The sequence below is a fragment of the Mytilus edulis genome, chromosome 12 (assembly GCF_963676685.1).
Source record: "Mytilus edulis chromosome 12, xbMytEdul2.2, whole genome shotgun sequence".
Taxonomy (NCBI): domain Eukaryota; kingdom Metazoa; phylum Mollusca; class Bivalvia; order Mytilida; family Mytilidae; genus Mytilus; species Mytilus edulis.
In genome coordinates, this window is record NC_092355.1 from 4,566,363 (window position 1) to 4,592,076 (window position 25,714).

General features: G+C 32.7%; 1 protein-coding gene across 1 annotated transcript in view; it reads right to left on the reverse strand.

Annotated features, from left to right (window-relative positions):
* Positions 1-1,830: 1,830 nt before the first annotated feature.
* Positions 1,831-25,714, reverse strand: part of LOC139499520 (DENN domain-containing protein 3-like) — a 63,793-nt gene continuing 39,909 nt past the window's right edge. Inside the window, exons 12-26 of the mRNA XM_071288229.1 lie at positions 20,798-20,931; positions 20,253-20,403; positions 19,430-19,566; positions 18,806-18,978; positions 18,204-18,308; positions 13,696-13,870; positions 12,632-12,762; positions 11,909-12,071; positions 11,026-11,222; positions 10,334-10,452; positions 9,490-9,638; positions 8,483-8,616; positions 7,672-7,808; positions 3,446-3,571; positions 1,831-2,198 (exon numbers count right to left, since the gene is read on the reverse strand). Coding sequence (XP_071144330.1) covers positions 1,980-2,198; positions 3,446-3,571; positions 7,672-7,808; positions 8,483-8,616; positions 9,490-9,638; positions 10,334-10,452; positions 11,026-11,222; positions 11,909-12,071; positions 12,632-12,762; positions 13,696-13,870; positions 18,204-18,308; positions 18,806-18,978; positions 19,430-19,566; positions 20,253-20,403; positions 20,798-20,931 — 2,250 coding nt within the window. The 3' untranslated portion in view covers positions 1,831-1,979. The remainder of the gene's footprint in view (positions 2,199-3,445; positions 3,572-7,671; positions 7,809-8,482; positions 8,617-9,489; positions 9,639-10,333; positions 10,453-11,025; positions 11,223-11,908; positions 12,072-12,631; positions 12,763-13,695; positions 13,871-18,203; positions 18,309-18,805; positions 18,979-19,429; positions 19,567-20,252; positions 20,404-20,797; positions 20,932-25,714) is intronic.

Below are 25,714 nucleotides of genomic sequence, written 5' to 3' on the forward strand. Positions count from 1 at the left end.
AAATCGAAATAATTTAATTTTAAAACACAATCATCAAAATTTGAAGTTAAGGGTTTATACTGAAATGTTCTTATTTTATTTGCAAATATCAAGGGAATACTTAGGCCTGGAATATGACTGACATAAATTTGCAGTGTTTTATATTTATTTTCATATTTTACTCTGGAACGTTCCCTTTAAAAACTAAAGACTTAACAAAAAACATTAATATATGCTTCCAACAATGTAAGCAAATGTTCAATTAAAAATAACAAAATGAAAACGAATGTAAAATAATCTTTTTTTTGTAAAATTTGATAATCTAGATTACTACTATCATCTTGGTGGGGAGTATTATCTTGCTGAAGCTAAAGATTTAACAGTATATCTAATATATATATATATATATTTATTTATAAAATGACTGAATAATAGCCAACGATAAATCTTATGGGGTGAAGGATCATATAATTATGATACAGTACACTACAAAATATAATTTATAACCAGTCTAAAAGGGTACAACATCACCCCAAAAATAACAATAAAATGAACAAATGTTAGATATTTCAGATAACAGATGTATTTCAACAATATGATCACGATGTCTATATATATATGTTCCTGAACAGAACTTACCTTAGTCTTTAGTGTGAAAGGTTAAAAAAACATTTTTGAATTCACACTGAAAACATGCTGTATCATTTCTCCATGTAAACATTATATTTGACAATTAAACAGTCCCAATAACTTTTTCCTACTGCATTGTTACTTATATAATGAAAACTTTACTGACCTCAACAGACTTTTTACTGGCCTGATCCATAAGCCTAGGGCAAGTGTTAAATCAAGAAGACTGTCAAAATAGACTCACATTTGTTTGAGTATGTTCATGTATATTGAAATGTATAGCACCTTTAAAGAACACATTTCACATAATATATCATTCAATTGTATTGATTGCAAAATCAACATTCCATAGAATTGGTTGAGGCTATCCCATGTGACATTGGACAAAACTTATAATTCTGCTTTCACTATCATATTCCCATCTGACCACATTGGACAATAAAAATGGTAAGTATATACAGTTGAGTCATCATCATTTTCACAATTATTTTTTAAATAAGACTAAACTGATAAAAACTTGTCATGAAACAAATCATGAACTTTGACCTATGCTGTTTATCAACTTTTATGTCATGTTGAGTTATAAAAGCAAGGATAAGAAAAACAATATGTCAATCATTGTCATGTTTAAAAAGTATATGCGGTGGAATATAACATTAATTTCCCTTAGTTTGTGGATATATGAAGATTTCTTCACCATCCAAAAATCATATTTTACTTGGTTGAACAAATCACAGTGCGCCTTCAAATATATATCACATGGTAGAAATTAAAATACCCATAAGCAGCTGAAATTAAACTCAGCAACAAACTGGTATAATGTAGATTTTGATTAAAGCTTTTTCATTATGACATCACGGTTATTGACATATGTTCTTGGTAATACCATCATTGATATCCAATTAAGGTAGCACAGTACAAAGATTTTTCATCCCCAATCAGACATTTAAACTGTTGTAATTCCACTCATCTTTCTTCAAATTTTATAAATGAGGTACCAAAAGAAAGAAGAAAGATTAATCTTTCAAATTGTGATAATTTCATTATGACATAATTATTTGTTATGTAATTAATTGCCATATTGTGATGTCCATACTTGAATGAATTTAGCTTCTTTGTTATTCATAGCATCCCAAAATATTTTATAGATTCTTGCAGAACACAAATTTTAACATGAATTTTGGTCCATTTCAGAGGGTTCTTCAAATCAACACTTAATATTCATCACGTAACACTCTTTGCATAAGATTTTTTCAAACCGATATACATGTAGGTCCACAGATGCATTTGCTTAAAATTTATTTCTAACAGACACAGCTCATTTCTTGACTAGATAATATTATATCGTAAATGAAGGACGAAATATGTATTTATTCATCAAGTATAAATTTTCCTGAGGCTGTCTTCGTGTCTGTAGAACTCCACATTGCAATTCGCCCATCCCGACTTCCTGCACCACTAATAATGTATCTGTTTTGTGCACAACACAAAGCCCTGACTGCATCATCGTGTGCCTGAAGACGTTTGACTACTTTTCTTGTTTCCGTATTGATAATATGTATGATACCATCTTTGCTCCCTACCCAAACCTATAAGGAAACATACATTTGTTACGGATACTCATATATTTCAAAGTTTTGCAGTTTCTTCATATGCATATAAATACATGAAATATTACTGTAAATTCAGACAATATTGTTAGATTTATTTTTGTTAATGCTTATTATATATGTTACTGGGTGTTTCACAATAGTAACAACTCTGTATGCAAATTTTTCTGATATCAAAATAAATAATTTCAGATTTTTGTCCATTCGTCAAAAATCACAACAAAAAGGCAGGTAATTATGTCTGAATTTACAATGACTTGTTTTGGTAATTATTCCTTTCATTTTAAAATTAGGAGATAACTGTATTGTATTTTAAGCTCTGATGGCATCAATTGGGGATTTGATAGTCGCAAATTAAGTTTACTGGCGACGCGATAACAATATTGTTATCTCCATTCTAATGAAACTGACAGAAAATAACGTTAAAACATGTAATAAAAATCTGTCATATGCCGTCTGCGCTTGCGTGTACGTCCCATAGCATCAATTGTCAATTGATGCCATGTAAGAAAGTGAAGTTATCCAATCAAAATGAACGTTACAAACGTTGTTGCATTAGAATCTGCATTGACTGTGACTGCATTTATTATTTTTCTATTAAATATACTGTTCAAAATTAAAGTATATGTTTTTATACCTACTGTACATTTTGTTCATGAAGAATATACACTAATTTCAATCTGACTTATGAACTTTACAGTCTGATGATAACCAGAGATAACACAAACTAAGCATTAAGTATCCTCTATGTTCTTTAACTCAATGTTTTTAGTGTTTTCTTCAGACCTATTTACTACAATTAAATCAGGACTGACAAAATGAAAATGCACATAAATTAAACACAAAAAAAAATAAAAAATAACACTGCTTTATGAATGTTCCTTATTTTTTTTGGCACCAAAGGTCTGTTTTAAATATCTCTTTTTAATAACATCATTGTTTTATGTTCATGATGTTTGGAGATGAAATTTAAATTTAGCGGTTTCATAAGCCAGACACAACATTTAGAAAATATTGGGATTTAAATGTTTTTCAACTTTTTAGTTGATTTTGAAATTCTTCTGCTTTGATTCTAGTACTATTAACGAGTGTTATGAAGACAGAACAGTTTTCTTAACATACTTTGAAGTAAACGCCTTGTGCTGTTGATGTGTTACATAATGATCTGTATGAAGTTATAAAATAAAGGATATTTTCCCTAAAGTACATTTAGCATTCTAACAAACCTTGTGTTCCTGTTGTACAATAGAACTAATTCCTTCACATTTGGGTATATCTATTATTTCTTTTAGTGTCCCTTGTGTACTGTCCCATATCAATATAATACCAGACCGTCTATAGCCAGCCCATATCTATAATCACAGAAGGAAAAGATATCAATATAATACCAGACTGTCTATAGCCAGCCCATATCTAAAATCACAGAAGGAAAAGATAGCTTTCTTTTTAATTGAGTTGGTACTAAAACATTAATGAACAAGAATTTGTCCATAGTACACTGATGCCCCATCCGCACTATCATTTTCTATGTTCAGTTGACCCTGAAACAGAAATGGGGTAAAATCTCTAATTTGGCATTTAAATTAGAATCATATCATAGGGTAGCTGCGGAACCGTAGCTCTTAGGTCCTTATGTTATTTTTTGACTATTTGCGGACCATAGAGCTACGGATTTTTCCTATTTCAAAACGTTCGGAATTGCGACCCAGGTTCAGGTCGCACTTATTTCTCAAAAAAATTTTGTTTATAATCCATGCAAAACTTGTCAATATATATAGTTCGTTTCGTTAGATATTTTTCTAGGATATGACGTACCTATTTATGTTTGAATATTCATTTCCTTCACACTATTATCTAATTATTTCCATGACGTCACGAGAAACAAGAAAAGTTAACTCAAATATCCTCGATCTCCTATGTTGGAGGTGAGGAACGCCTATGAAAAACAAGAACAGATAACTCTTTTAGAAAAACACGTGTTGGTTTGTTTACTTATTTCTAAGCGAGAATCGAGTGTTTTCAAGACTTTACAACATTAATTCATATGACATATTTAAATAGCTTGAAAAAAAAAAATTATTTCCATTAGTATTTAATCTTTATTTAACGTACTTTCATTCAAAAAGTCATGAAAATAAAATAAAAGACAACATTAACAAACCAACACGTGTTTTCCTACAAGAGTTATCTTTTCTTGATTCTCATGACGTCACGACGAGATTCAATATGGCCGAATAAAATAGGCGGAGAATGTATACAAATGGAAATAATTAGATAATAGTGTTAGATAATGGTTAGATAATGGTGATGTGTTTGTACATCTTACTTTACTGAACATTCTTGGTGCTTACAATTATCTCTATCTATAATATACTTGGCCAAGTAGTTTCAGTGGAAAATGTTAGTAAAAATTTACAAATTTTATGAAAATTTTTAAAAATTGACTATAAAGGACATAACTCCTTAGGGGGTCAATTGACCATTTCAGTCATGTTGACTTATTTGTAAATCTTACTTTTCTGAACATTATTGCTGTTTACAGGTTATCTCTATCTATAATAGTATTCAAGATAATAACCAAAAACAGCAAAATTTCCTTAAAATTACCAATTCAGGGGCAGCAACCTAACAACCAGTTGTCCAATTAATCTGAACATTTTAGAGCAGATAGATCTGGACTTGATAAACAATTTCTCCCACTGTCAGATTTGCTCTAAATGCTTTGGTTTTTAAGTTATAAGCCCAAAACTGCATTTTACCTCTATGTTCTATTTTTAGCCATGGCAGCCATCTTGGTTGGTTGGCCGGGTCACCGGACACAATTTTTAAACTAGATACCCTAATTATGATTTTGGCCATATTTTGTTAAATTTGGCCAAGTAGTTTCAGAGGAGAAGATTTTTGTAAAAGATAACTAAGATTTACAAAAAATGGTTAAAAATTGACTATAAAAGGGCAATAACTCCTAAAGGGGTCAACTGACCATTTTGGACCTGTTGACTTATTTGTAAATCTTACTTTGCTGAACATTATTGCTGTTCACAGTTTATCTCTATCTATAATAATATTCAAGATAATAACCATAAAACGGCAAAATTTCCTTAAAATTGCCAATTCAGGGGCAGCAACCCAACAACCGGTTGTCCGATTCGTCTGAAAATTTCAGGGCAGATAGATCTTGACTTAATAAACAATTTACCTTCCCTGTCAGATTTGCTCTAAATGCTTCGGTTTCAGAGTTAAAAGCCAAAAACAGCATTTAACCCCTATGTTCTATTTTTAGCCATGGCGGCCATCTTGGTTGGTTGGCCGGGTAACCAAACACATTTTTTTAAACTAGATACCCTAATGATGATTGTGACCAAGTTTTGTTAAATTTGGCCCAGTAGTTTTAGAGGAGAAGATTTTTGTAAAAGTTAACGACAACGGACGCCGGACGCCAAGTGATGAGAAAAGCTCACTTGGCCCTTTGGGCCAGGTGAGCTAAAAATGTACTAGTTCATGGACTTCATACTAAACTCCAAAACATATAAATGAACTAAAAATTTTTTTAAAATTAAATGTTTTTACAGAAGATTAATTCACATTCGGGAACTAAAAATCTCATTTAAACTTTGACATCAAGGATCAAATATACTAGAACACACCCGCGAAATGGCGGGCATATACAACTTGTAAACTGTTGTAGGATGAATTTTTGTAAAAGATATTATGTCTGGAGAATTTCATATAAGGTATCAAAAGCCCTCTCCCTTTTTTCCAAAGTCTGTTATTTGTTTCCTTTCTGTTAAATTCAATTGTTTTCGTGTTTCTGGCCTTATACCACAATTATTCTTCCCCTTTGCTACAATGCATTTTTTGGTAAAAGTCAAATTAAATTAAAAATTTGCACCGCTTCAAATATGAAATAAATGAAACTGCTAATAGACCATTATTATTCTAATAAAATTTGTGAGCCCTATTAACATGCCAATGGTAGGATTTGAATCTTGTATGAAGGACTAAGGCTAACTTGAGGGTTGGTCAGAGGGGCCCTGATCCCGAAATCCCAGGGTTAAAAACATGAAATCCCGAGGTGGGTATTTAGCGAAATTCATATCCCGAAATTCGAAAAAAATATTCCCTGATTCTGTTAGGAACAATCCCGAAATCCAGAGCTTAAAAACACCCGATCCCGATGTCCTAAAAGTCCTGCCTTCCTCTAATCTCTACTCTACTTTCATTTTGGCCAAATCACTACTTTCACTTTCAACAATAAATGTTTATGCCCCATTATGGGCATTATGTTTTCTAGTCTGTTTTCGTTCGTACGTATGTCCATCCCACTTCAGCTTAGTTTTTGTTGAGTTAGTTTCCGCTGAAGTTGAAATTCAATCAACTCGAAACTAAGTAAATATGTTTCCTATGATATGATCTTTCTAATTTTAATGCCAAATTAGAGATTTTACCTAATTTCATGGTCCACTGAACATAGAAAATGATAGTGCCGATGTGGCATCCGTATACTATGGACATATTCTTGTTTCCACATGTTTTACTTATTTCAATATATATGCAACTGGTATGACCCCTTAAATAGTAAATATTTTAAAGAAATTAGTAGACAAAATACAAATAGTCTCTATATATTTAAGTAGTATAATCGCAGTTTACGTGGATAAACGCGAAAAATAATTGTCTCTAAGGAGGTATAATAGTTGTGGTTCTTGCGAACTAAAAACCATGATATGGAGAACACTCTGATTGGCATATTTATTTTTCATTTTTGTAATCTGTGATTCGATTGGTTGTTCTTGTGAGTGTTTAAAACCGGAAGTCTTAAAAGTCAGTCTGATGACAGAAACAATATCCGGACACCTTTTTTGTCATTTTTCTCCCAAAATAACTCAATCTGAATAATCATAAGAATGGATGACAAATGCGACTATGCATATGTTACCTATAGATCACAAAGGCATGATGATTAATTTATTGTGGAGGGAAGAGAAGTGAAACACAAAATGAGGTCTTCTCGTTTAATAGTATAGATATCACACCAATACACATTCAGGAACTTAACAGTCCTTAGCATAAAAGAACAAGAGAAAATTATTAACATTCAATACTGGCCTGTAATTTTTTTTGTCCACTAATTTACATTTTGTAAATGTTAATAACTGACTCATTGGACATATAAAAGAACAAGAATTGATGATAAGAATTTTGTTTAGAATTTGGTGGATGGCATTACTGAAACACATTTTATTACGGTAGCAAAAAGTAAAATAAAAAAAATATCTAACACAGAGAAATTTCAAAATGAAAAGTCCCTATTAAAATGATTGATCTGAAGGCAAAGGTTTTGAAAAGTTTCAAATTGTGAACAATAACCAAGGGATGTTATAACCAACTTGCATTTGACCTCAGGTCATATAATCTCACCTAATAAATCTTGGCTATAAGTTAAAATTACCTCTCCACTTTCACTTATATGGAAACTATCAATTTCTGGCGATACTTCACCAGCCTTGACAGCTTTACTCTGAATAAGTGGATATTTCTGTAACAAGTTCCCACTCAAGTCGATCCTGTATACAGCAACCTTCGTTCCTATAATCATAATATCAATTACTATTTATCTATGAAACAAAATATTTCCAGTGGAATCTGTGTAATTTTCATAGCCAAGGACTTGGTAATCTTATTTCCTAATCATGATGACAGGATATTGCTTAGATATCAACAATACTTCTGAACAGAAATTTTGCATTTTGAGAACATGATGTTGGATTTCTTTTGGCACCTTAATACATGTTATAGTATTTTAAATTACAAGCTAAAATCTTAAAAAGAGAATCAGCTAATATCAAGTGTCACCTTGTCGATTCTTTATTTATAGATTATCATAGATCATCTCAACGAGATTGATTTTCTCACTTGACCCAGTACAGCGAAAGCAAGAACCCCAATTGAGTTGAGATGACCAATGATAATCTGTTTATCGCTATTTTACCTATAACGACATTGTCAATTTCATGTCAATTTCGATAGTAATGCCACGTGCCTCCTTAGTTTCTAGCGATAATTTTCCATCTAAAGGGAGTAGCATAATATGAAAAATTATCACAAAAAAAAGATCAAAAGAAAAATGCACAAAATAGCGATTAACCTAGATATCACTTTTGTTTTTGCTTCTCTAAAACTGCAATTAGGAACGTACACAGTAATCTTGGAATTTACAGTATTCTCCATTCATTTAAATTTATCAATGATAAGCCACATACCACACCATAAGAAACCATTATAGAATTTGAGTCTTCTCAGATCTTTGATTTTGTCCCGACATTTATCTACGACTGTAATTGTCTGAACATCCCACTTCAGGATGTCACCGTCAGCACTAGCTGTGTATACATATCTAAAAATATTAAATGTCTGATTAATATATAGCCAAAGATAAATATTATATGTTATATTCTATAAAATATAATATAAGGAATGTTAGACTTGTGAGAGGTTTAGGTAGCATAAAACTAGGTGTGGTAGGATTAAGTGCCATCATGTGTATTTGACCACCTGATAATATTGGTAATTTCAAAATTGCATTGAAATGGTGGTACAGTATGAAAACTTTCTGTTAAAAGGTCTTGAAAAGTTGTGGCATTGTTAGAATACTAAAAAGCAAGGGTCAAAGTTCCATAACTCCTATAAAAATTTAGGTATATATATGCTATTTTGATTTGTTTATCAAGTACTGCATGTTACTTTTCTGAGCCAGACACCAACTGTTTTTCTCTGAACTTTTGTGAGACTAGCAAAATCATCAAAATTGGATTTTTTTCAAATTATGCAAATAGTAATATATGACCTGCGTCGGATAGAAATCGACCTAATGCAAGTGCACGTATGTACATGTACATTGCTAATACTTTGATTGATTTTGTGACATTCAAATGCTGATTTGAGGATATTTGTATATTGTGTCAATTTTCAAACAGTTACAGACTTTGCATAGAATTTTTTGTCAACCCAAAATTAGTTAACAGATGTTTGGATATTTATTTGCATAAGGTCGATTTCTATATATGTTACCTCCAAGGGTAAATAACTTAAAATTGAAACACAACAAAGCAGTTATTTTCTTTCATCAAACTTAAAATAGAATACAATACAATAAAAATCTGAGTCTCCTTACTTTTCATTTCATCAACAACCTTAACAAAACTGACGTCACAATTAATATTGTCATTCAGATTAACCGAAGACATGATAGAAAGTTACTTCCCCTTACCTGCCATCATTAACAACAACAATACTGACGACTGAGTCAGCATGGTCTGTCAGTGGAGCTCTGTTACATCTCAGGGTTTGTACATCAATGATGTAGATATAATAAGACCCTGCCCAAATCTGTCTCCCACCAACATCAGCAAGACACATCTACAATAGAATAATGAATTTTACTTAGAGCTGTTCAAAAATTAGTTGCATGGGGGTGAGGTGATGGTTGACACTTTTTTAAGACTTAAACAACCCAAATAAAATAAACAATAAATCCTTTAATTCAAAGTTTACTAAATTCTTGGGAAAATGCAACATGGGCCTTTTATAGCTTTCTATGCTGTACAGGTTTTGTTCATTCTTAAATGTTGTACAGTGACCTATAAATGTTTATTGTTTATCTATTTCTATTGAAAGTTATGAAAAAGCAAGAGAATTATGAACATGGCTTATTCCAGGTCAAATTATCTGAACGCTGGATATTCTATACTCCCTCCCAGGAGTCGACCAGTAATTGGTAGATTTCCAGAATTTCTTTGTTTGCGAGGGAGACTCCCACTTAAAATGGGTGGGTTAGCAGGTATGCCTTTAATTGTTGATTTCTATGTTGTTTGGTCTCTGGTGGACAATACACCTAATTGTTAATCCCTGCTGATCCCTGAATTGGTCTTGCTCGAAATTGTTACGTCATACAATAATCACTTTTTCATTGTGGCATCAGATATTTTGTATTATGAAGTAAAACAATTACGGGAACCTGTGTGTTGTCAAAGAATCGTAGACAAATAGCAATAAGGTGTATTGTCTTATTAGCAATCATATCACACCTTATAATATTTGACATAGGTATTTACCACAGCAGTTTTAGTCTGTATAAAGTGTGATTCTAAGTTCCATGCCATTGCATCAAATATTTTGATTTTTCCATCTCCCATACCACACCAGAGTCTTGGTAAAACATGCTGTTGGGGATCTGAAAGATAATGTGAGACATCAGTTAAAAACTCATCAAAGATACCAGGCTTATAATCTTTTACACTGTATATGCATTTTGTCTATAAAAGACAATTAGGACTCATCAATGAAGCTACAATTTAGATTTGCTCAAAATGCTTTAGTTTCAGAGATATAAGCCAAACACTGCATTTTACCCCAATGACTGCCATCTTGTTTGATTGGCAGAGTTATCTATTTGATACATTTTTTTAAACAAGAAGATTTTTGTAAAAGTTTACGAACGACAATGACTGACGAAGACTGACGATGACAACGAACCTTGTACGCTATATGATGAGAATAGCTCACTTGGCCCTTTTAGGCCAGATGATTGAAAAAATTGGTATCTCAGGAAAAATGAAGCCCTTGTAAATGACATTCAGATGTTTCAGATTTAAGCCACATACAAACAAATACAGACCTTTATGTACATGTATGATGTGCTTGTAACAGTTGCTTTGAGAGTCATTGAAGTGAAATTTAGTGAATGTTTCCTGTAAAATTTAGTTTTCACACCCTTTCTCCAAACGTATAATGCTTAGTTACTTACCACCAGGAGTGTACAATAATGATTGGACAGTTTGTCTGAGACTTTCTCCAGAACAAGGGTCAATCCTATTGACCAATGTCTCTAGTGTTTCTCGTGGAAGTTCATGTCTTTTCTCCTTCATGTAACGTGTGTAAAAACAGAGTTCTGTCACAGCCTGCATAGGATTGTCATGGTGAGTTGTGTCTTGGTCCTGAGAACTGAAACAAAATATATTGTGTAAATCATGCAATCACTACAATTATTTGGGTGGTTTTTTTTTTATTGATGAACATTATTTTGCCAGTGTACGACTCCTAAGTGTTTTCATTAAAACTGTATCACCAACTTACTTATTCTCCAGGATTATAAGCAACCTTTAAATTTACTACACTTGTATCTGCCATTTTTTTTTTTATTAAACTTCTCACAAGAATGATCACTCTACACTGAAGTCTGAAACAATTTGCTGTGATCCTGCATACAGATGATGTCAGAATTGGTTTTTTTCAGCACCTCTTTTAATTCACCTCCCTTTGTGAGTCACTTTAGATACTTTCTATGAATGACTACAGTACTACATATTTTTGTAATGATTACAAGATTTGCCCAGACCTTGCCTCGTCTTTTAAAATTTTAAAAATCAAGCTTAACATTTTTAGTGCTTGTATTCAACAGCTTAGTCTTTAAAACAAAATAAATCTAAAAATAATCAATATTTTTTTACATTTACTTTTACATAATGTTTGCCCTTGAAAAATTAAAAAAATAAATTGACATATTAGAATGAATGCTGAAAATTGCAGTTCCTCCTAAAATATCTTTTAATACGCCATATATAGGTATATCATTCCCTGCCATGACATCAAATGTCAAAGAAATAGAGATCCAGTGATCTAAAACATACCTTTTCAGGAAAGCATCAACAAGTTGTACATTATTGGCAGCTTTGTTGGCAGCCATGATGTCCTTGGTTCCCATAGAAACGACCTTACCAGCCCATAATTCTTGTAGCAGTATAAACCAATGATCTCTTTCATCCTTCAACCAGGCGGTGAACTTTGCATCATCTTGAAAACAAATTTTGACTAAAGTTGAAACATAAAGCATTGGTTGTACATGTTTATAGAACTGTCCCAGGTTAGGGGAAGGGTTGGTATCCCGCTAACATGTTTAACTCACCACATACTTTATGCATGTACCTGTCCTAAGTAATTCAGTGGTTGTGGTTTGTTGATGCCTTACATATTTATTTCTCGTTTATTCTTTTGTACATGAAATAGGCCATTAGTTTTTTTCAGTTGAATTGTTTTACATTTGTCATTTGGGGGACTTTAATAGCTGACTATGTGGTATGGGCTTTGCTCAATGTAGAAGGCTGTGCTCATTGTAGAAGGCTGTGCTCATTGTTGAAGGCTGTACAGTAACCTATAGATGGTTAATTTCTGTGTCATTTGGTCTCTTGTGGAGAGTTGTCTCATTGCATTGGCTATCAATCCACATCCTCTTTTTTACATTAAATGTAACAATTGATTTTTTTTTTACTTTAATTTTTCATTCTTGTTCTGATTTTATTTTGTTTCACATTCTTTATTTTCATATTTTGAATAATGTTAAAGAAACAACAAACCTTTTTTGTGAATCCTCAGCACATCTATTGTTTTAAAGAACGACTTAAGTTGTTTCTGTTCAATTAGGACAATATCTCTAATCTTTGTAACTTCTGTGCACTCCATTGAACCATCCTTCATAAACAATAACCTGAAAATAATAACAATGCAATTGGTGCCAGTAATGTGGATTACAGTGTTTAGAAATGGCAATAAAACCTAGAATTGAAATTCGAGAATATGTCAAACAGACAACAACCTGACCAAAGAGCAGATAACAGCCAAAGGTCACCATTCAATGGGTCTTCAATCCAGGATGAAAATCACACACCCCAGATGGGCCTCAGCTGTCCCCTCAATAAAAATGTGTACTAGTTCAGTGAAAATGACCGTTATACTTAACTCCAAAACATATAAATGAACTAAATGAACTGAAAGTGTTTAACATCTAACCCCTTTTTTTATTGATTTCGTATTTACATTGAGTCATAGATCAAATTTATTTCTTCAGCGTATGTTCATTTGTGTTAATTTGTCTTTTGATTGAGTGAAGACATTTCAATTGATATTTTATAGCGTGTCTTTCTATGTTGTGATATTACACTATTGTTTCAGATAAGAGTGAATTAAAATTCAGTTTAAAAGAGTTTTGAGCAAATATATATTAGGGCTATTGAAAATACAGGTGAATGGATAAATATGGCGCTAAAATGGGCTTTAATGTCTGCGCTCAATACATCCCCTAGTAGTTTTAAATATTTGCACCCATGATTACACCAAATGATTATTTCTTAAGTATATAATCATAGATGATCTTTGATCATTTCAAAGAGATTGATTTTCTCACTTGAGTAGGTACAGCGAAAGTGAGAAAAGCAATCAAGCTTAAAGATGACCAATGATCATGTATATCACTATTTTACCTATTACCACGCTGACATCTACATAGAAAACAGCATGTGTGCCCTTACTTTCTAGCGATAATCTTTGATATCACTCTACTGTGCTCAGAAAGGAAATATTTTGTCAGTCAGATCAAAAGAAAATTTCGTAAAATATAGTGATAACATGGAATATATATTACCTTTTATTAGTAAGTACAATTCTACCAGACCCCAAATCAGTCTTACAGAGTAAAGACAACTTCAGTACATATTCTTCATGATCTAAAATGGATTCCTCCACCCTCAGACAGTGCTCCAGATTCTCTTGATAACAATGATTAAATGTCTCAAATGTTCCAATGTCCACTTTATCATCTAAAATTATATAATAAATGACAACATGAATGTTTGGGCTATCTTCATTTTTTCTAGCAGCCACACACATTGTAGGTTACTTGTTTAAATCCTGAAACCAAATTTCAGAAATTTGTATACAGTACATTCCGGTTATTTGCATAGCCTATTTGTCAGACGAAATTATGCAATAAAGCGGAGTATGCTTATATCCGAAATGCCAATTACGGAGTCAAATAACATCGGTAGTGCAGATCAGTAAAGGAAATCCCTGAAGAAAGATGAACGTCCATAATCCACTTACAACATATGGAATGCTTATTTATTCTAATAAAAGTTATTTGTCTAGTGTCATACATTTTATTTCATTGTGCATTCTTTCAATAAAGTTTATAAACACATTTTGTTTTTAGTTTATTTATGTACCGACTTTTCCTTTACCTGTGATACGAAAATAAAATTGTTCTAAAAATAGATTTGTTTCTTTGACCCGGATGTACACATTACATTGTTACGCTTTGATTAAAATAAACTGTTTAACAATGGTACACAGTTTATAATCATTTTAAACAATAAATGTGTAATGAACTGCCTTTGATATGCAGCATTTACCGATTGCAGTGTGATGTAACACTGTTACTTTGACCTCGTTACTTTCATATATGCAAAGCAGTTAAAACAGGTAATGGGGCCCTGTACGGGTTATTTGCTGGACACGAGTGTTGAAAGTTAGAAAATATAATAATTGGAAGTAAATGTTCTTTTAAAAAAATATTAAAAATGAAAGATTGATTTATAAAATTCTTCAACCATATATAAATGTCCTATAATATTTAACATAAATGTAGATCGCCCCTAGCCGAATTACGAGATTAACCCATTGGATAATGATCGATAATTAGCAGGCGTTAATGTTTTAAAAATTCACCAAAAATGTAATCTATGAACAATGTTTGAAACCGAATCAATAATTAACACCTTTGGAAATAGAAGATCATAAAATGGTAGTGTTTTTACAACAATCAGCTGATTGACATTTTTATGATCTCGAGGCTTAAAATAGAATATGGGAAACTTTACCTGTATACACATCGAGGACTTTTTTATAATCATATAAACACGAAAGAAACTGTTTTAAAACTTTATTTAAATAACACAGAAGTAAATGTGAAATAATAACGAAAATAATGATGCATTCAAGAAAAATATACTTACCAAATTGCCGCTTCCGGTCAAAAATCTTGTCAGTTTTAACTAAGCATATCTAGCTGGCGATTATTTTCTATGCAATTAACCGAAATGCCACTTGTAAGGCTATGCATATAACCGGACAATTTAACATTAGATGAATGGGAAATGGTTTTGTGCAGGAGAAAAGTATGCAATTAACCGAATTATGCTATTAAGCGGTATGCAATTAAGTGGAATCGACTGTACCAGTATTGTAGTTCCTGAGAAAGATGAGATGAAAAATATTCTTGGGACTAACAGATGGACTGGCCAACAGACGGCAAACCAACAGACAGAGGTAAAATAGTATACCCCACAATTTTAAAGCGGGGTACTGTGGATTCATTTATTTTCGTGGGTATCAATTTTTGTGGATTGCTGAAAACTTGCATATTCGTGGATATTTGATTTCGTGGTTATGCCAATCTCTACAATACAAAGCCTATTGAAAATATGTTCTTCTTGGAACATTTGAATTTCGTGGTTCTCCTGTTCCCAAGAAACCATGGAAATTGGTATCCAACGAGTATTAATGAATCCACAGTATAATATACAAATTTTGAAAATTGGAGCAATTCAGTTATCAAAATGAACAGTGGTACATCAATCTTTCTTAATTACAGTACACATCTATTTTTAAAAAAATGCCTTAACTGAAGAAAATACTCTGATCATTTTTCAACAATTTGTAAATTGTTTAGGTAACGACCATAATTATGTTTCAAGATTCCAACTCCAATTGGTAATAGATTGTCTTGTTAGGAAATAAAATTTCTTGAATGTACATGAAATAGTGATAAGATGGTGTTAGGAGTGCCAATGAGACAACTCTCTATCACAATCACAATTTGTAAAAGTAAACCATTAACCCTTTCACCGATAGCTGCCCAGACAGAAGCTACTCTGAGACGATGGCTTCCCTGCAGGCTACTATTACTTAACCCTTTCACCGATAGCTGCCCAGACAGAAGCTCCTCTGAGACGATGGCTTCCCTGCAGGCTACTATTACTTAACCCTTTCACCGATAGCTGCCCAGACAGAAGCTACTCTGAGACGATGGCTTCCCTGCAGGCTACTATTACTTAACCCTTTCACCGATAGCTGCCCCGACAGAAGCTACTCTGAGATGATGGCTTCCCTGCAGGCTACTATTACTTAACCCTTTCACCGATGGCTGCCCCGACAGAAGCTAGTCTGAGACGATGGCTTCCCTGCAGGCTACTATTACTTAACCCTTTCACCGATAGCTGCCTCGACAGAAGCTAGTCTGAGACGATGGCTTCCCTGCAGGCTACTATTACTTAACCCTTTCACCGATAGCTGCCCTGACAGAAGCTACACTGAGACAATGGCTTCCCTGCAGGCTACTATTACTTAACCCTTTAACCGATAGCTGCCCAGACAGATGCTACTCTGAGACGATGGCTTCCCTGCAGGCTACTATTACTTAACCCTTTCACCGATAGCTGCCCCGTCAGAAGCTAGTCTGAGACGATGGCTTCCCTGCAGGCTACTATTACTTAACCCTTTCACCGATAGCTGCCCCGACAGAAGCTAGTCTGAGACGATGGCTTCCCTGCAGGCTACTATTACTTAACCCTTTCACCGATAGCTGCCCAGACAGAAGCTACACTGAGACGATGGCTTCCCTGCAGGCTACTATTACTTAACCCTTTCACCGATAGCTGCCCAGACAGAAGCTACACTGAGACGATGGCTTCCCTGCAGGCTACTATTACTTAACCCTTTCACCGATAGCTGCCCAGACAGAAGCTACTCTGAGACGATGGCTTCCCTGCAGGCTACTATTACTTAACCCTTTCACCGATAGCTGCCCAGACAGAAGCTACACTGAGATGATGGCTTCCCTGCAGGCTACTATTACTTAACCCTTTCACCGATAGCTGCCCAGACAGAAGCTACACTGAGACGATGGCTTCCCTGCAGGCTACTATTACTTAACCCTTTCACCGATAGCTGCCCAGACAGAAGCTACACTGAGACGATGGCTTCCCTGCAGGCTACTATTACTTAACCCTTTCACCGATAGCTGCCCAGACAGAAGCTACACTGAGACGATGGCTTCCCTGCAGGCTACTATTACTTAACCCTTTCACAGATAGCTGCCCAGACAGAAGCTACACTGAGACGATGGCTTCCCTGCAGGCTACTATTACTTAACCCTTTCACCGATAGCTGCCCAGACAGAAGCTACACTGAGACGATGGCTTCCCTGCAGGCTACTATTACTTAACCCTTTCACCGATAGCTGCCCAGACAGAAGCTACACTGAGACGATGGCTTCCCTGCAGGCTACTATTACTTAACCCTTTCACCGATAGCTGCCCAGACAGAAGCTACACTGAGACGATGGCTTCCCTGCAGGCTACTATTACTTAACCCTTTCACCGATAGCTGCCCAGACAGAAGCTATGCTGAGACGATGGGTTCCCTGGCTACTATTACTCAAGTGGGAGATCTTTATAATAAATGTCAATAAAAACTTTTTTGTAGTTATTTGTGTCTTTATTTCATTCACTAACACCATGTTCACAGTTTTGTTCATGTTTTGATAATTTTTTCTTTATAAAATATTCAAATTTGCAAATTATCCGCATTATCTAGGTGAAATTCTCAAAATTCTGCTCTCTGACCCCAAATTGTAATTTTTTTACCCAAACCGGCAAAATTTGGAAAAATTTAATGAGGCTGTACAAATTCCTTACACTGAACGATGTCCATTCCAAGTGTTTTGTACATGAAACAACGTTTTATGTCAAGTAAGTATACTAGTTTGGCTTCAATTCTTCCATATTCTTTCAAAAAAATGTATTCAACAAAGAAAGATAACTAATGTTTGCACTGTTTTTAGCGGGAAATATAAAACAGGTATTCAAATCTGGCTAAACGTGGCTCATTGTCAGCTGTCTGAAGCATGAATCCCGGTAAACCGGGACTCATCAGCGAAAGGGTTAAAGGTCAAAGTAGTCTTCAACACAGAGCCTTGGCTCACAACAAACAGTAAGCTATAAAGGGCCCCAAAAAAGGAATAGTGTAAAACCATTCAAAAGGGAAAACCACTGGAAATCTGTATGATAGGAATAATGGTTTGTTTATACTTACATCCATTATGTTGGTTAAGTTCTAAAGCTTGGAAGAGTCTCATCACAGTCTCCATATCTTGTGTCATCTCCAACATAGTCACAAATCTTCTAAATTCTTCAAAATCTAAAAAAATACAATTCTGTCTCATTGATATATATATATCATACAAACAAATAATAGAAATTATATTTTGTCTCATAATTACATAAGTTATAGAATTCTCCTTTAAAATCAAAACAATTTAGAATAAACTAACAATATGATAGCGAAAAATTGTTAAAAGTCTAAACATTAATATGAATCAGAAAATCATTTAAAATCTAATCGTATACACAAACTATGAAAATTCTTCAAAATAAATATGAAAAATCAGATCAGGAAAAAATCTTCAAAACACTTTCAAAAATATTAAACCTATGACTGATCAATCAAAATATCAAAATTAAATATAGTTTACTGTAATGATATTAAAGTGAAGAAATTTCAACTTTATCTTGAATTTTTTTTGTAGCTTTTTTATTTTATTTTTCCTACCTAAGCAATTAGTATATATATATATTCACAAACATTTTTTCATAACACTTTCTATCATATTTCTCTAAATGCTACAAACTACTAACTGAGATCATGATCAGGAAGTTTGACTGGTTCCTCAAACTTATGATGTACTTTTGGTGACTGGTTCCCATCACTCTCCAGATGTAACAGTTCAGAGAGATGCTGTATCCCTGGTCTCATTAAAATCTCATACTTTTCATCCTCAGGTATCTTCTGGTAGGCTTGCTTTACCATTCTGAAATTAATTTAATTTTAGATGAAACAAGTCTTCTGATTGGCTGACAGTGTTTTGTTTATCAGCTCATAGACATAATTTTGTCATGTCTTCATGACATCATCTTTTTCATGATTTATTTTGGTTTAAAATGAAATTTAGTCATATTTTCCTGTCTATTTGAAATAATGTATATAGTTCACAGATGCTTGACTCGCACAATCTTTTTTATTTCAGTGGACAGTGGACCATAATATTGGGGTCAAAACTTTATATATGGCAGTAAAACTAAAAATATCATATCATAGGACAAAATGTGCACGAGGTTTCAAGTTAATTGGACCTCAACTTCATCAAATAGTACCTTGACCAAAATCTTTAGCCTGAAGCGGGACAGATTGACAAACCATCGAATCTACAGGTCAAAAACATAATTTTTTATAACCACCAAATTTGACTGAATACAACTTACAATTCTGGTACTAAGGATATATCTATTTCTGCCAGTCTGGTTAAATCACCTAGAGCCTCTACAGCCTTATGATCAGCTAAGTAAAATGCTCCTCGTAAATACAGGTAAGAGGCACGATCTTGAAGGTCATTACTTTTCTGAAACAATTATTTTGAAGGTCATTACTTTTCAGAAACAATTATTTTGAAGGTCATTACTTTTCAGAAACAATTATTTTCAAACACTGTAAATTAAGAAATGTTTGCATTCATTACTGCCATTCTTTTAAAAATGAACAAACAGTATCAATGATTGTCATTTCTGGAAATGATACATATGAATAAGGCTATCAAAACTAGAGGCTCTAAAGAGTATGTGTTGTTCACTTAGGTCTGTGCACTACTAAGTAAATGGATACTTTCCTAAGTTAAAGACTACAATAGAGAAAGAAAATGGGGAATGTGTCAAAGTGACAACAACCCGACCATAGATCAGATAACAGCCGAGGGCCACCAATGGGTCTTCAATGTAGCGAGAAACTCCCACACCCATAGGTGTCCTTCAGCTGGCCCCTTAAAAAATATGTATACTAGTAGTGATAATGGACGTCATACTAAACTCAAAAATTATACACAAGAAACTAAAATAAAAAATCATACAAGACTATTAAAAGCCAGAGGCTCCAAAACTAAAATAGAATACTCCCTGACAAAAATCTCTTTTTTATGTTGATTTGAAAGGCTGATATTTATATCTGTATACAGTTTCTCTCTATCTTCTTTATTCTTTGCCCAAAACAAAAAAAAGGGTAAAAAATGTGTATATCTGATCTTTAGTTATTTACCTGCCAACAATCAGATAGCTGATCTATTGTATTGATTATGTATGTTCTTAAGCTGCGTTGTATCCGTGGTAACTTGAAGATCTTTGTTTCTTTCCTTGTCAGTAAACCTGGTAAGAACGTGACTGATACCTGTTTCTTTAGCTGAGCTCTCCTATAATGAATAATAAGGTGTATTCAATAATTAGTCATACTATAGGAATATGTAACACTGTGCATTGAATTATTGTTTATGGTATACCAGTTTTTGTGTATTTCGTGGGTAAAGGTAAATTTCTCATGAATTTAAAAGTATAAATTTTCAATAGGCATGTATACAGAAAAATCTAACAAATATTTGAAATAAAACAGACTGTATGATGCAAGCATTCTGTTGTCTTCTGGTGTTTATTTTTTGTTGGGTTGTTGGTTTATTGATGATCATCCCCACATGTCCTTTAATCATAAGAAACTGATATTATTGTACTTATGCTATGATCAGTACCACCATTTATAAGATCATTTAAACAGATTTTTTTGACCTGCTGACTATAAGATGATTGTTTTACCTGTTAGCCAGTTTATCTGTTCCCCCGGCTTTTTTAACTTGTGGTCTAGTTAACACTTCCAGCTGTGACCAGTAGTCCTGTTTCTGCGACATTCTATCTTTCAGGAAAATCTTAAACATGTCTGTATTCAATGCCTAATAAATACAACAAAAATATATATAATGAATGGTAAAAACACTTTATAATGTCCATGCATCTGAAATCATGTTCTTGATCTATCTTCATCTGCAATGTTTTATGCTTTACTTTGGCATAAATAATTTAATTACTCTTCAAGTTAACCCTTTCAACGCTATACACGGCATATGCCGCGATGACATACGCCGTCCGCCACTGCTATTCGCGGCATATGCCACGATGACAACGGATTTTTCATAAGGACTCTTAAACCATTCGGTTTTCATTCGGGTCCTCTCTAATTTTTCCTTGTATGAATCGAGGATATGCAAGGTCTCATTTGCGCTTGAAATCCCGGCAATTTTTATTGTAAAATCATGCAGTAGAAGGAAAATTGAAGGAAAATAAAAACAAATATTTTGACAAATGCAAATGGCGGAAATCGGAAACGAAGCTGTAAATATGGAAATATTTCAGCATTTCTATGGCGAAACTGATGACAAGGATTAGTTAAAAGGTTTCTTGTTATCTCAATGTGTTTATTACATTCAATTCGTGTGGGAAATATGATTTGATCGATCATTACGAGACGTAGAAAAAGGGGGGAAAACGGAGGTTGACTGAAAATTTTGAGGACGGAGCCACCGATTTGTTCCATGATTACATAATACATTGTGTATGGTGCAATACGCTACGGAATCGAGCAATTGGTGTCTTCTTTATTATATGGCAGATAAAAAAAACAAAATAGATGAAGACGAAAAGTAGTTTTTATTCAAAATTCAACACAAATGAAACAAATTACACCTTTTAACTGTTAATTACCTGAAAATGCAGGTAACCTGATAAAAATTTTACTGAAATAACTGCCTAACATTACAGTTCATACTCTCCTATTTTTCATGCAATAACTTTTTCTGTATCTCTTATAATAACAAAGATACAGCAGTCTGAAAAGGAACATACTGTTAATGAATGAACACAAAAAAAATGCAGCAGCAGCAGCCATTTTTCTATTTTTTTGTGTAGCGTTGAAAGGGTTAATAAAGTTCTATTTTTCAACACATGTATCTTTGGTAACAATAAATCAAGAGAACAAATCAAACTAATATACAATTCAATTACAAAATGCAATCTGCAATCTGCATAACCCAAAGACTGGTTAAAGAGAGATAACTCTCTTAAAAGTATGCTAACTTAACCAAATGACCATACCAAACCAACATATAAAAAAAGTTCAAACCTAGAAATATATGAAGCCAGAAATGTTTAAAAGCTTAAAATATTAGGAGCTATTTTTTTTAAAATGGGGCCTTAAAATATTCAAATCAAAATATGGTAATATTTCCAAGGGCAAGAAGAAGTTGCAAATTGATTTTTTTTTAATAATTTATAATTTCTTATTCTATGAACAGGGAATTTTTGAATATTAGTTTATAAATCATGTCAGTACAGTACCCATTACTTTTTTTCTTAGATATTGAGGGAAATTCTGTATCTAATAACACCTTTTATAATATGTTTAAGAATGCAGGATTTTGATTGGTTGGTAGCCAGTGTATTTTTCACATATTCTAATCTCTTTTCCTCATTTCAAACAATTTTGCAAGTTTTTCAGCACTGCCGGTGAAATTGCCTCAAATTCCCCTTTATGCCGTGGTATTTGCCATTTTGGATATTTTTGTTTACTCTCGCAAGCCTCTTTCTGCCATTAAATTATTCGAATATGACATAACATAAAGACAGCTCCAATGGGTATAAGTACATGTATAATTCCCGCAGTATTATGACAATCTCTATACTTTTCCTCAAAATTATGCATTCCCTTCACCACATGCACTAGCCAGTAGAGAGAGTTTCAATAAAAATCTATTCAGTGTAATTAAACAGATATATCATATTATGGAGGGGTAGTCAACAAAAAGTCAAGAGGTTTTCACCTAATGGCTCAGGAAATTTCAGTCCCTTGACTGGTATTTTTTTCCCCCATCTATAGCATGATATATCTGTTCACATAAGAATGAAAATATTATACCTTATATCATACTTAAAGGGGTATTTTTGGCAAATATCCAAAAGTAAGCATATTATATTTGTTTATTTGACTAATGCTCTTTCTTATAATAATCCATCTCAACGAAAAAGTTGAGAGTTTTTTTCGAAAGTTGTGTTATTTCAGACATGGTATTTCCCATCTGCTGTGGTTTTTGCTAGCAAATACCCTAGCACATTGAAATCCCTAATGCCAAATACACTGAAAGAGAAAAGAAAATCTCAATATCTAGAAAATCCTTGAAAAAGTTTTTTTTTTCTCATTCAATCAAAATCTAGCATTTGTTACATACTGTAAGCATTATAAGGTGGAATTAACCAGGAATTTTCCTGAAGGAAGTAGGAAATATTAACTAAATATTTTCAACAAATGTTTTATCAATCTAGCATAGCATTCAAGAGTATGTCAAGTTATATAAAAGAACCAATTATCAAATTGCATGTTGATACTGGCCCTTTAACCTGCCAGAGGTATTTATCTCTTTAATGAATAAAATATACCAGAAAATTTCCTAAACAAATAGGAAATATTAACTGAATATTTTTGAAAAAGTAGGGTTTCTATCTAGTATAACATTCAGGAAAAGTTTGTCAAGTTCTATATAAAAACTGATTATCAAATTTAATTTTTATACTATTCCTTAAACCAGACAGAGGGCTTTATCTCCTGTGCTGATTAATATAGAGGGTTAATACAAGGAACTTAGATAAACGACTTGCCAAATAAAGAGGTAATGGTAATTATTAACTTTTGCATGCTGATAATTTAAACTCAAATGATCTATTTCAATTTTTAGAGGACTGAAAAACAACAATAAGGATATTAAGTATCGACAAACTTTAAAATGTTTGAGGAGACATTCCTTTCTTTATCTTCTGTATTGTAGGAGCATATTATCTTAAATAAACTCATCACAGATACCAGGACTAAAATTAGTATATACACCAGACGCGCGTTTCGTCTACAAAAGACTCATCAGTGACGCTCGAATCCGAAAAAAAGTTGAAAAGGCCAAATAAAGTACGAAGTTGAAGAGCATTGAGGACCAAAATTCCTAAAAGTTTTGCCAAATACAGCTAAGGTAATCTATGCCTGAGGTAGAAAAGCCTTAGTATTTCAAAAAATTCAAAATTTTGTAAACAGTAAATTTATAAATATAACCATATCAATGACAATTCATGTCAGCACACTGATTGTTATTATAATTGGGGTTTATAAAATTCATTACTTTAACATGTTAAAATAAGTGTGAATCAATTATTATTGTAGACTGATATTTATTATAAAACAAATCAAAGAAAAGAAATATTCACTAATAATAAGGCTATTTGACTATGATAACTATTTACACAATTGGGGCAATGCCACTGCTGGTTTTTAAAGAACCAAAAATTTCCAAGAGATCTTGTCTTAATTAATGATCTCTATTATAAATTAACATCAAAGTTAAAAAAAAAAAACTATGCTTGTTTTAAGAATTATGTGTAGAAAAGATTATCTAGCAAAGTTTATTGATGTGTTAACTTTGCTTTTCAATAGTCTTTTTTTGTGAGAGATTTGGCTAAGTTTCATATCAATCAACTCTGTCATAATATTCTTTATTTCTGTATTATGCAATGCCCAAAGCAATGCACGCATATAAGCCAGTCTTCATTATATATAAACTAATTAAACTTAACTAAATATTTCATTAACTGTTTTTCTAAGAAATTGAGGAAAATTTTAATTAAAAGAATGAAATATACCTGGAAATTTCATAAAGGATGTAGGAAATATTTTTACCAAAAACATCTTTAACAATTTATTTTTATTATTTCATTTACTGTTTTTCTAAGAAATTGAGGAAAATTTTAATTAAATGAATGAAATATACCTGGAAATGTCTTAAAGGATGTAGGAAATATTTTTACCAAAAACATCTTTAGCAATTTATTTTTATCAATCAAACATAACATTCAGGACGACTTTGTCAAGTTATACAACTGATTATCAAATTGCATTTTTATACGGTCCTTGAACCACAATGAGGGATTATCTCTTGTGCTTATATTAAGATAGTAGGTTGATACATTAGAACTATAAAGGATGATCATGTTCAGAGTGAGTCTTGTCAAAGAAAGAGGTTACGTGTTAATTATAACTTGCTTACTCATCTTTAACTAAAATTTTCTTTAATCATTAATATTTTTCTTGGAAATTGAAATTGTATAAAAGAAATGAGTTCCATTATGTCATGTATGTCCAAGCGTTGCAAATATTAATATTATCTGTTTTGTCTATGCAATAATTATTATTTTTTTTAGTTTCTTTAATTTACCGTTTTAGACTTATCTAACTAAGACAGTTGAAGACTTGAGAGAGCAATTTCTGATTCATTTAGTATTTCCAAGGGAAGCTCAAAAAATTATTCAATCGGCACTTACTTTCGAAATTGTCTAAGACCATGAAGACATCATAGTTACTTAACCCATATACTAAATATAAGCTTATCATAAAAATTCTGTATATATAACATGTTTGTTTTTTGTCAATAGAAATTATGCGCAAAAAAAATGGAGAAAACTATCTCAGTTTATTTATTTTTTTCAATCAGATATTCTTTTAAAAAGAGGCAAACAACAATTTGAATTACACAATTTTATTACATAGTATATTGTCCAGCATATATTTATGAAATTCCAATTGACATTTTCAAATTTATTTAAGCCAACAAAATAAAAAGAACTTTCAATTTAGTTGATAGTTAT